We start from the raw sequence: 12,722 nt of genomic DNA on the forward strand, positions 1-12,722 counted from the left end.
TCTTTTTCCTCTAAACTTCTCTTCTCACTTCATTTTATTCATTTGATCTTCAATCACTGACATCCTTTCTTCCAGTTGATCGAGTTGGTTACTGAAGCTTGTGCATTTGTCATGTAGTTCTCGTGTCATGGTTTTCAGCTCTATCAGGTCATTTAAGGACTTCTCTATATTGGTTATTCTAGTTAGCCATTCAGGAAATCTTTTTTCAAGGTTTTTAGCTTCTTTGCTATGGGTTCGAACTTCCTCCTTTAGCTCGGAGAAGTTTGATCGTCTGAAGCCTTCTTCTCTCAACTCGTGAAAGTCATTCTCTGTTCAGCTTTGTTCCGTTGCTGGAGAGGAGCTGCACTCCTTTGGAGGGGGAGTGGTGCTCAGATTTTTACAATTTTCAGTTTTTCTGCACTTCTTTTTCCCCATCTTTGTGGTTTTATCTACCTTTGGTCTTTGATCATGTGGATGTACAGATGGGGTTTTGGTGTGGATGTCCTTTCTGTTTGTTTGTTAGTTTTCTTTCTAATAGTCACGACCCTCAGCTGCAGGTCTGTTGCAGTTTGCTCGAGGTCCACTCCAGACCCTCTTTGCCTGGATGTCAGCAGCGGAGGCTGCAGAAGAGTGAATATTGCTGAACAGCAAATGTTTCTGCCTGATCGTTCCTCTGGAAGCTTTGTCTCAGAGGGGTACCTGGTTGTGTGAGGTGTGAAGTGTCAATCTGCCCCTAGTGGGCGTGTCTCCCAGTTAGGCTACTCCAGGGTCAGGGACCCACTTGAGCAGGCAGTCTGTCTGCTCTCAGATCTCACACTCCATGTTGGGAGAACCACTACTCTCTTCAAAGCTGTCAGATAGGGACATTTACATCTGCAGAGGTTTCTGCTGCCTTTTGTTTGGCTATGCTCTGTCCCCAGAGGTGGAGTCTACAGAGGCAGGCAGGCCTCCTTGAGCTGTGGTGGGCTCCACCCAGTTCGAGCTTCCCAACCACTTTGTTTACCTACTCAAGCCTCAGCAATGGCGAGTGCTCCTCCCCCAGCCTTGCAGCCTCCTTGCAGTTAGATCTCGGACTGCTGTGCTAGCAATGAGGGAGGCTCTGTGGGCATGGGACTCTCCAAGCCAGATGCGGGATATAATCTCCTGGTGTGACATTTGCTGAGACCCTTGGTAAAGGGCATTGTTAGGGTGGGAGTAACCCAATTTTCCAGGTGTTGTGTATCACTGTTTCCCTCGGCTAGGAAAGGGAATTCCCTTCCCCCTTGCACTTCTTGGGTGAGGTGATGCCTCGCCCTGCTTTGGTTGTTGCTCTGTGGGCTGCATTCACTGTCCTGCCCCTACTGTCCAACAAGCCCCCGTGAGATGAACCTGGTACCTCAGTTGGAAATTCAGAAATCACCCGTCTCCTGTGTCGCTCACGCTGGGAGCTGGAGGTTGGATCTGTTCCTATTCGGCCATCTTGGAACTGCCTCTCATCGCTCCTTTAATGAACAAAAGGTTTTAGCTTAGATATCTTCCTGTTTGTTAAATTTTTCTGATTTTGACTTTTTAAAATATGCTGTCATATACAGAAACTCTTGGATATAAAATGCCATGAATATTTCTCTTTTCTTGCAGTCATAACTTCGGTGGATGTCATCAATTAATCTTTGGGTTATAGCATGTTTTCTTGAAAGTGGTCCACAGTCTATTTTGGGCATTGAGAATTTCATCAAACATAAGTGAATGTTTCTACAAATTGAAGGCATAGTCCCATTTGATGCTTTATTATTTGCATATATTGCTTCCACAAGACCATTTCATGCAAAGACTTGTCTTGTCCCCACAGCCAGATCATTGCAACATGATATAGAATCAATTGGCCAAAAATGAGAAGGTTATCTCTAGAATGTCTATTTGACTCCATTGATCCCTCCATCTTAATTAAGACAGAATATGCTGTGTTAATTACATAACATCACTGCACATTCTCAAATCAGAAAGAGTAGTTCCAACTTCTTGTCATTCAATTGCTGAAAGAATGATCTTATCTCCCAGATGCACATGCTTGGAAGTACTTCTCAACACACACACACACACACACATCCAGACACAAAGACACAAATACACACACAGAAGCAAACTGTTTAATATGTACACAATTGTTAATTGGCATTGTTTTACATGAAATAAGGCAAATGTGTAGCCACTGTCCTAACCCGGTTCCACTCCTATCATATTTGCCCATAACACTGATTAGTAAACCTGATTCCACTGTTCTATAATCACAATTTAAGCTGTGTCCATTAAATTCCCTGAGGAATGCAAAAGGATAGAACCTAAGACACAAAACTTAATTGACTGCTGATATTTCATTGGTAAATTGGGTAATTGATGGGTAAATGTAGTGGAACCGGTGGGTGGGCATTAGCTATATAAGGGGTGAAGCAGCAAGATACTTCATTATTAAAAGGTGTTTGAAAGACATTGAAACACAGGAGGGTGTGTATTCAGCTGAAATAAAATTAGAAAACCTTGAAATAAATCTCACTTGGGGTGTAAAAAAATGGCATTAGGGGAGATTCTGGGCCAATCGTCCAACTGTGCAAACTGGATCTTGGAAGCAGGATCCCTTTCCTGCAATGAGACTTGTTTATTGGTGGTGGTGTTTCAGTGGAAACGATTTTGGAGAATGGCCCCTTCCTTTTGTGTATCTGCTGATTAGATTTCATGGGAAATGTGGAGTTTTAAACTCTATTTAAATGTTAACATAATTCATTCAAATGGCAAAAAATCAACAGGTTCTTTGATGTGGAATCATCACAGATCCCTTTCTTCTTAGGTACAGTTATTAAAGTTGACCTACCAGAATGAAACAATTGTGGAGAATGGCCCCTTCCTTTAGTGTATTTGCTGATTAGATTTAATGGTACATTTATCATTAGGTACAGTGATCAAAGTTGACCTACCCAAGAGTAGAGATGTCCAGGACTGAACTCAGGACTCTGAGAATCACAGAATCTTGGGTGCGACACTGTTCAAGCACATAAATATGCTCATTCAGAGTGTTTCGGTGTGACATGTGTGTGAATTGCAGTGTAATGAGCATGACACACAGACAGGTTATCAAGTGGACTCACCTCAAAATCAGTTATGGGTATTACAGAACACCGATGCCAAGGTCCGGGATCCAGAGGAAAGAAACTCCAGCATCCTGTGTAAAGCCACGGCATCTGGATTTCTCATGCTTCTGGGGATCATGCTCCTGAAAATGGTGACTCCTTCCTCCTTGTGGAGCATCTTTCTCAGCAGCGCTCATTTCTTCTTCCAGGACTCTGTCCAACAGAAAGGGGAAGCCTTCTGATAGAGCACACCTGACCCATGAAAAGAAAAGGGAAAGAAAGGAGGCTAAAGGTCACACTCCCCTCATTCCACCATCCTCACTAGAATCATCCTGATTTCATGGGCCCCGAGACCGGGGATGCTTCTGTACACCTCGAGGCCTTGGCGCCTGGCCTAAATTCTATTCTCTTTCTCATTGTCTGAAAAATTTTAAGAAAATCCCTAGAGCCAGGATCTTTATTCCTAGTAAGCCAAAAGTCCCAAAGAAACACCCAAATTCTGTCCTTCTTAGTTTGGGAAACAAGTCTACTTTCATCAGCATGAAATTTTCCACCAAATGTGGTAACTGCAAGTCCACCACACAATGCCTAACTGGAATTGGAAGCAACATCTCAGATGATGAAAAATAGATGCAAGAATCCCTAAGACAAATGGTTTACTTTTCCCTTTCTTATTAAAACAACTGCCAGTATTAACAATGGTATGCAAATCTCTTTTGGACGCTCTGCTTTTAAATCTCTATGTTTCTTCTTGAGACAGGGACTCACTCACATCACCCAGGCATTTACAGTGTTTCATTCTGATTATATGCTATTCTCAAATTTAGAACTTTTTATCTCATCTCTCTCAAATGTTGATCCATTATCACATACGTATTAAAATATTATCTCCCATGCTGTGTAATATGTTGCTTTTATTTTCATCCTTTCTTAAATGAACCAAAGGTTTTAGTTGGCATAGATTGTGATTAGTCAAGTTTTCTGATTTCATGATTTCTTAAATTGCCGTAATACGTCCGCAATCATTGGAAATAGAATGTCATGAGTATTTCTCTTTACTTGCAATCATAAATTTGGGGAATGTCATCAATTGGTATGTCGGTGATTGCATTATTTCCTGAAAGTCTTTCACAGTCTAATTTGTGCACTGAGTAATTCGTTTAACTTCAGTGCATGTTTCCAACACTTGATGCTTTATGATTTGGACATATAGCTTCCACAAGAGCATTTCCTGCAAAGGCATTGTCTTGGTCCCCACTGGCAAGTCATTTCACTCAGACACAGAATCAATAGGCTGAACATGGAAAGGTTATCGCTGGAATAGCTATTTGACTGCACAGATCCTTCTTTGATATTAAGGAAACAAATACACTGTGTTATTAACTGTACTTCATTGATGATTCTCAAGTTAGAAAGCACAGGTCCAACTTCCTGTCCTTCAATGCCTGAAAGGATGATTGTATCTGCCAAAAGCACATAGTTGGAAGCACATCGCAGCTCAAACACACACACACTCAGACATAAAAACACACACAAACACACACTCACAAGGGCATGATTGTGCATGCCCACAAGCTCACGCAAGCAAACACACACACACAAACACACACACTGTTTTGGAAGTACAAAATTATTCCCTAGCAATGTTTTAAGTAAACTAATGCAGATGTGACACATCAGGAGTCCATGAAAACTGGCACACTCACTTCTCTGCAAGGGAGGACCAGGAGATCCGAAGGGAAGAACAAACACAATAAGAGGGCTCTGTTTGTGTGCCAGTGATCTCAGAGAAGGTCTCAATCCACGTGCAGGAGTGCACGTGCACACACACACACACACACAAACACACACACACACACACGCAAGCACACACACACGTAAGTATACACACACTGTTTCATAGGTACACAATTCTTTCCTGGTATTGTTTTACCTAAACTAAGGCAAATGTGTGGCCACTGTCCTAAGCCAAGCCGGTTGCACTCCTATTATATGTGCCTATCATCCTGAGGCGTAAATTTGCTTCAGGTGTTCTATAAATCACGATGTGGGCTGTGTCCGTTGAACTCCCTGGGGAATACAAGGGGACACACCTTATGACTCATTCCTTAATTGAGTGCTGATATTTGATTGGTGGATTGCATACCTGATGGGTGGGTGGGGTGTTCACGGTAGGCGGGGGTGAGTTATATAAGGGCTGATGAGGCCAGATAGCGCGTCATTTGAAGACTGTCTCGGAAGAGATAGCGTCTTTCTGCAACGTGCGGTCCCAGCAGAAAAAGCTTGTGATCCTTGCTCCTGGCGACATGGAGGCCGATTCACTCCACTTGGGAGGTGAGTGGCAGTTCAACCACTCCTCAAAACTCACATCTTCTCGGCCAGATGCAGCTTTTGCTGAAATCCAGCTTCTCTACCTGGGAAGTCACCACTGTCATCTGAGACCCATGTCAACCTCTGTGATGGTTTGGCTCCTGTGGCAAGACAGCCTGCCCCCGGAAAGAAGCTTCCTCTCAGTAGCAGGAGACCTGCTGGTGGGGGCTGGGCTCCAGAATATGGGAAATACTTGCTACGTGAATGCTTCCCTGCAGTGCCTGACATACACACCACCCCTTGCCAACTACATGCTGTCCCGGGAGCACTCTCAAACTTGTCATCGTCACAAGTGCTGCATGCTGTGTATGATGGAAGCTCACATCACACGGGTCCTCCACTGTCCTGGTCACGTCATCCAGCCCTCACAGGCATTGGCTGCTGGCTTCCATAGAGGCAAGCAGGAAGATGCCCATGAATTTCTGATGTTCACTACGGATGCCATGAAAAAGGCATGCCTTCCCGGGCACAAGCAGGTAGATCATGACTCTAAGGACACCACCCTCATCCACCAGATATTTGGAGGCTACTGGAGATCTCAAATCAAGTGTCTCCACTGCCAGGGCATTTCGGACATCTTTGGCCCTTATCTGGACATCGCCCTGGATATCCAGGCAGCTCAGAGTGTGAAGCAAGCTTTGGAACAGGTGGTGAAGCCTGAAGAACTCAATGGAGAGAATGCCTATCATTGTGGTCTTGGTCTCCAGAAGGCACCTGCCTCCAACACGTTCACTTTACAGACTTCTGCCAAGGTCCTCATCCTTGTATTGAGGAGATTCTCCGATGTCACAGGCAACAAACTTGCCAAGAATGTGCAATATCCTGAGTGCCTTGACATGCAGCCATACGTGTCTCAGCAGAACACAGGACCTCTTGTCTATGTCCTCTATGCTGTGCTGGTCCACGCTGAGTGGAGTTGTCACAACGGACATTACCTCTCTTATATGAAAGCTCCAGGAGGCCAGTGGTATAAAATGGATGATGCCGAGGTCACTGCCTGTAGCATCGCTTCTGTCTTGAGTCAGCTGGCCTATGTCCTCTTTTACATCCAGAAGAGTGAATTGGAAAGACGCAGTGAGAGTGTGTGAATAGGCAGGGAACCAGGAGCCCTTGGTGCTGAACACACAGATAGGTGAGCAAAGCAAGGAGAGCTCCAGAGAGAACCCTGCCTCCAGGTACCGCCCGATTTGGAGGAGCACTTGGTGGAAAAAGCCACTCAGGAAAACACCTTAGACCACTGGAAGTTCCTCCAAGAGCAAAACAAAACCAAGCCTGACTTCAACATCAGAAAAGTCGAATGTACCCTGCCTCCCAACGTGCTTGTGATTCATCCGTCAAAATACAAGAGTGGGATGAACAACCGTCATCCTGAACAGCAAAGCTCCCTGCTGAACCTCTCTTCAAGGAACCTGACACCTCAGGAGTCCATGAACACTGGCACACTCACTTCTCTGCAAGGGAGGACCAGGAGATCCAAAGAGAGGAACAAACACAGCAAGAGGGTTCTGTTTGTGTGCCAGTGATCTCAGGGAAAGTCTCGACCCACACGCAGGAGTGCGCACGCACACACTCACACACACACACACGTACACACACACACCCACGAGCGGGTTTGTGCACACACACACACACACCATCATATACACAGTCAATCCTACATAAAATAATGAGGAGCCCAGGTTTCTGTCTATACAAGAGGGACAACTGGATAGTGATGGCTGCATTTCAGGATGAGCCCAGACATGGGAAACATTGAATTTTGGAGTCGTGAGTCTTCTGACCTGTTGGAGGGATTGTCTGTGTGTTTGTGTTCATGGTAGATGACATTCAGTGTGAATTTCTGAATACGACATATTGTGCTGTAGGGTTGCACGTGGAGTTATTGCAGGGGACTGGATTGACCATTTTCTCTTGGGGTGTGTTTCATTCGTCAGTTGTTGGTGAGCACCAGAAGTTGAAATTGTGCGAAAGTGGGACATCTGTGGGTCATTCTCGCCACCCTGAGTAGTGGAAACTGAAACACATTTGAAGAGAGGAAGGGTGTTCTTCTTTTGATCCTGCCTCGCCATTTTTACATTGCTTGTTGAACGGACCTCAGGCGCCCTAGGACTTGTGCCCTTGGTGGAACCCACAGAATGCTGGAAGCAGACAGACAGACACCCTTGCCCATTGAATGCTGTCCATTTCCAATGAATTGAAGCGGAAAATCATCCCACTGGTATGTGAGTCGTTTGGAAGTAAGTCGTACTGATAATACAGGAAATCAAACACAGGAGCGTGTGTATTCAACTGAAAAAAATCAGCAAGCATTGAAATAAATCTCATTTGGTGTGTATAAAAATGGCATTTAGGGAGATTCCGGATCAATCATCCAGCTGCGAAAGGTGCATCTCTGAAGCACAGTCCCTGACCTGCAGTGAGACTTGTTCATGCGAGGTGGTGTTGCAGTGGAAATGATTGTGGGAAATGGCCCCTTCCTTTTGTGTATTCGCTGATTGGATTTCAGGCTCCATTTCTCATTCGGTGCAGTGATCCAAGTTGACCAACCCGAGAGTAAAGATGTCCAGGGCATAACTCAGGGCTCCGTACAATCACAGAATCTTGGGTGCAACCCTGCTCAAGCACACAAATGTGCATATTAACAGTGTCTCTGTGTGATGTGTGTGCAAACTACAATGTGACGAGCATGACTGGCAGACAGGTGATCCATTGGACTCACCTCAAAATCAGTTATGAGCATGAAAGAACACCGATGCCCAGGTCCCGGCTTCAGACATAACACCCTCCAGCGTCTTGTGTGAAGCCGCGGCATCTGGACTGCTCATGCTTCTGGGGATCATTCTCCTGAAAATGGTGGCTCCTTTCTCCCCATGGAGCAACTCTCTAAGCAGCGCTTCTTTACTCCCCCAGGACTCTTTTTATGGGGCACGGGAAGCCTTCTGATTGAACACACCTGCCCCATGAAAAGACAATGGAAAGAAACGGGGCCAAAGGTCACAGTCCTTTCATTCCACCATCCTCCCTAAAATCATCCTGATTTCACGGGCCCTGAGGCCAGGGTGTTTCTTTACACCTCGAGGCCTTGGCGCGGGGCCTAAATTCTGCCCCGTTTCTTACTCTCTAAGACTTTTTGACAAAATCTCTGGAGCCAGGATCTTCATTCCTGGTAACTCAACGGGCCTGAAGACACACCCAAATTCTGCCCCTCCTACTTTGGGGAACATGTCTACATTCATCAGCTTTAAATTTTGCACCAAATGTGGGAACTGCCAGTCCACCACACAATGCCTAACTGGAAATGGAGGCAATATCGCAAATCCTGAACAATCCACGCAAGAATCCATGAGATAAATGCCTTCTTTTCGCCTTTTCCTACTGAAACACGGGCCAGTAGTAACAATGGTGTACAAACCTCTGTTTCACTCCCTGCTTTTAAATCTCTCTGTTTCTTTCTTCTTGGGACAGGGCGCCTCAGTCTTGTCACCCAGGCTTTTCCAGTGTTTAATTCTGGTTGTTTGCTTTTGTCAAATTTAGAACTTTTTATTGCATCTCTCTCAAATGTTGATCCATTACCACATACATATGAAAATGTCCTCTCCCATGCTGTGTGATATGTTGTTTTTATTTTCATCCTTTGTTAAAGGAACCGAAGGTTCTAGGTGGCATAGCCTCCGATTACTCAAGTTTCTTGATTTCGTGATTTCTTAAATTGCCGTCGTACGTCCGCAACCACTGGAAATAGAATGTCATGAGTATTTCTCTCTTCTTGCAATCATAAATTCGGGGAATGTCATCAATCAGCCTCTCGGTGATTGCAGGATTACCTGAAAGTCTTTCACCATCTAAATTGTGCATTGAGTATTTCGTCTAACTTCAGTGCATGTTTCCAACACTTCATGCTTTATGCTTTGGGTATCTAGCTCCCACCAGAGCACTTCCTGCAAAGACTTCTCGTGTTCCCCACTGGCAAGTCATTTCATTCGGATATAGAATCAAGAAGCTGAACATGGAAAGGTTATCGCTGGAATGTCTATTGGATTCCCCGGATCCCTAGACACACACACACACACGCAGGTGTACAGTCATTCGTACATAACATAATGTGGTCCTCAGGTTTTTGTGTGTGCAAAGGTACAACTGGTTAGTGATGTCTGCATTTCAAAATGATCCCATATCTAATATGTTGTCGTGGAGTTGTGAGTATTCTGATCATGTGAAGGGACTGTCTCCATGCATGTGTTTTCACAGTAGATGACATCCTGTGTGAATATCTGTATACTACATTTTGAGGTATAGGTTTCCCCCTCAGGTTACTGGATGGATTTGAATTTATTATTCTGTCTTGGTTTGTTTTGATTAGTCAATTGGTAGGCGAGAGTAGGTGAAATTTTGCTAATGTGGGATATATGTGAATCATTCTCATGAATGTGACTAATTGAACCTGGGATGCATTTGTAACATTGAAAGGGTGTTCTTATTTTTTACCCCAACTTTTTTTGCATTTGTTTTCAACCGACCTCAGGTGCCCTGGGTAGAACCTAGGTAATTCATGGAACAGACGAAGAGATGCTGCTAATTTTATGGTGTCAGTTTAAATTTAATTTAAAGGGAAAATTTTCTCACCAGTATGTAATTCATTTTCAAATATGTTATACTTATCATAAATGGAATAATACACAACACTCTGAAGTGTATGAGTATGAAATTACAGTCAAATTAGAAAGTTCTTAAATAAGCTGCATTTCATGAGTAAAGGATGGAATTTTCGGAAATTCTAGATCAACCATCCAGCTGTGAAATCTGTGTCTTTGAAGCAGTATCCCTGTCCTGAGAGTTGTTTTTCTCTGGTGGTATTTCAGTGGAAACTATTTTGGGGAATAGCCCCTTCACTTTTTATATTTGCAGGTTACTTTTCATTATAAATCTGTGTTTTTAAACTGTATTTAAATGTTAATAGAATCCATCCCAATAAAACATAACCAACAGGTCTTTTCATTTCTAATCATCACAGATCAATCTCTTGTTAGTTACGGTGATCAGTTTACTTACCTGGGAGTAAATGACACCTGGGCAGAACACAGGGCTCCATAGAAGTACAGAATCTTGGGTCCAACCCTGTCCAAGCATCAAAATGTGTATATTAACAATGTGTCTGTGTGAATTGTGTGTGAAGTAAAGTGAGATTAGTAAAACTTGCAGTAGATTATTAATTTGGCTCACTTTGTAATCAGTGAATGAGCTTTAAAGAATATCAATGGCCAGTGCCTACCCCCCAGAGATAAGAACTTCCAGTGTCTTGTGTGAAACCATGGCATCTGGATTGCTCATGATTCTGAAGATAATTCTGTCCCCCATGGTTTCAGAATCACTGCAGGTGGTGGAAACAGATAACACATCAGTCCCTTGCTCTCTCTGTTTTCTACACTCAGGAAAACTCTCACTGGGACCAAGGAAAATCCTATGGTTTCCTAGGGAGAAGGATTTTTCTCAGGAGAGGAAATGGTGGCTCCTTCCTCCCTGTTGAGCCTCTTCCTCAGGATTGCCCCTTTGTCTCTCCAGGACTCTGTTCATCAGACCCGAGATGCCCCCTGGTTGAGCACATCTGGCCTATGAACAAATAAGGGGATGGAATGGTTCCAAAGACTGCACTATGCTCACTCCACCATCCCCTCTGAAACTGTCCTGACTTCATGAGCCCTGGGTCAGAAGCTATTTCTTTATACCTCTAGGCTTTGCCTCACAGCCTAAATCCTGCCCCATTTCCTACATCTTGTAAATTTTGACAAAACCTGTAGACTCTAGATCTTCATTCCTGACAGGCCAAAGGGAGATACACCAGAATTCTGTCCCTGTGAGACTGCAGGACATCTCAGCTTCCATCAACATGAAATTTTGCATCAAATATAGTTACTGCAGGTCCACCTCACAATGAGTAATGGAAGTTGAGACAACATCTCAGACCCTGTACAGTTTTTGGCCAAACTCATTTGGTTTGGCAATGCTTTTACTCTATAAATCAGTTGTGAAAACACTTAGGATTCATATTATTTAGTCTTTTAATCAGTCTGTTACTATTTTCAATGTATTTACTACACTTTAGCTTAATATTTCTGATAAACTTGGATGCAAAATTCTCAATATAATAGTGGCAAACCAAATCCAGCAATACATCAAAAAGCTTATCCACCAAGATCAAGTCGGCCTCATCCCTTGGGTGCAAGGCTGGTTCAACATATGCAAATCAATAAATGGAATTCACCACATAAACAGAACTAAAGACAAAAACCCCATGATTATTTCAGTTGACTCAGAAAAGGTCTTTGATAAAATTCAATACTCCTTTATGTTAAAAACTCTCACGAAACTAGGTATTGATGGAACATGCCTCAAAATAATAATAGCCATTTATGACAAACCCACAGTCAATATCATATTGAATAGGCAAAAGCTGGAAGTATTCCATTTGAAATTTGGCACAAGGCAAGGATGCCCTCTCACCACTCCTATTCAATATAGTGGTGGATGTTCTGGCCAAGGCAATCAGGCAAGAGAAAGAAATAAAGCACATTCAAACAGGAAAAGAGGAAGTCAAACTGTCTTTTTTTGCAGATGACATGATCCTATATCTATAAAATCCCATCACCTCAGCCCAAAAGATTCTTAAGCTACAAGCAACTTCAGCAAAGTCTCAAGGTACAAAATCAGTGTGCAAAAATCTCAAGCATTCTTATACATGAACAATAGACAAGAAGAGAGCCAAATCACAAATGAATTCACATTTACAATTGCTACAAAGAGTATAAAATACCTAGGAATACAGCTAACAAGGCAAGTGAAGGACGTCTTCAAGGAGAACTACAAACCACTACTCAAGGAAATGAGAGAGGACACAAACAAATGGAAAAACATTCCATGCTCATGGGTAAGAAGAATCAATATCATGAAAATGGCCATACTTCCCAAAGTAATTCATAGATTCAATGCTATTCCCATAAACTACCATGGATATTCTTTACAAAATTAGAAAAAACTAATTCAAAATTCATATGGAATGAAAAAAGAGCCCATATACCCAGGACAATCCTAAGCAAAAATAACAAAGCTGGAGGCATCATGCTACCTGACTTCAAACCATATTACAAGGCTACAGTAACCCAAACAGCATGGTAGTGGTACAAAACAGACACATAGACCAATGGAATGGAATAGAGATATCAGAAATAAGACTGCACATCTACAACCATTTTATTTTGGATGAAAACAAACAATGGG

The 12,722-nt window shown here is 43.2% G+C and overlaps 1 protein-coding gene across 1 annotated transcript; it reads left to right on the top strand.

Moving 5' to 3' along the window:
* The first annotated feature begins 4,971 nt into the window (after positions 1-4,971).
* Positions 4,972-7,458, top strand: LOC105534489 (ubiquitin carboxyl-terminal hydrolase 17-like protein 6). The gene is given in 4 exon segments (XM_011973216.1): positions 4,972-5,483; positions 5,486-5,609; positions 5,611-6,998; positions 7,271-7,458. Coding segments are annotated over 4 exon segments (1,797 nt in total). The 5' UTR covers positions 4,972-5,386.
* The last annotated feature ends 5,264 nt before the right edge of the window (positions 7,459-12,722 follow it).

Source organism: Mandrillus leucophaeus, unplaced genomic scaffold (genome assembly GCF_000951045.1).
Source record: "Mandrillus leucophaeus isolate KB7577 unplaced genomic scaffold, Mleu.le_1.0 Scaffold1357, whole genome shotgun sequence".
Lineage (NCBI taxonomy): Eukaryota > Metazoa > Chordata > Mammalia > Primates > Cercopithecidae > Mandrillus > Mandrillus leucophaeus.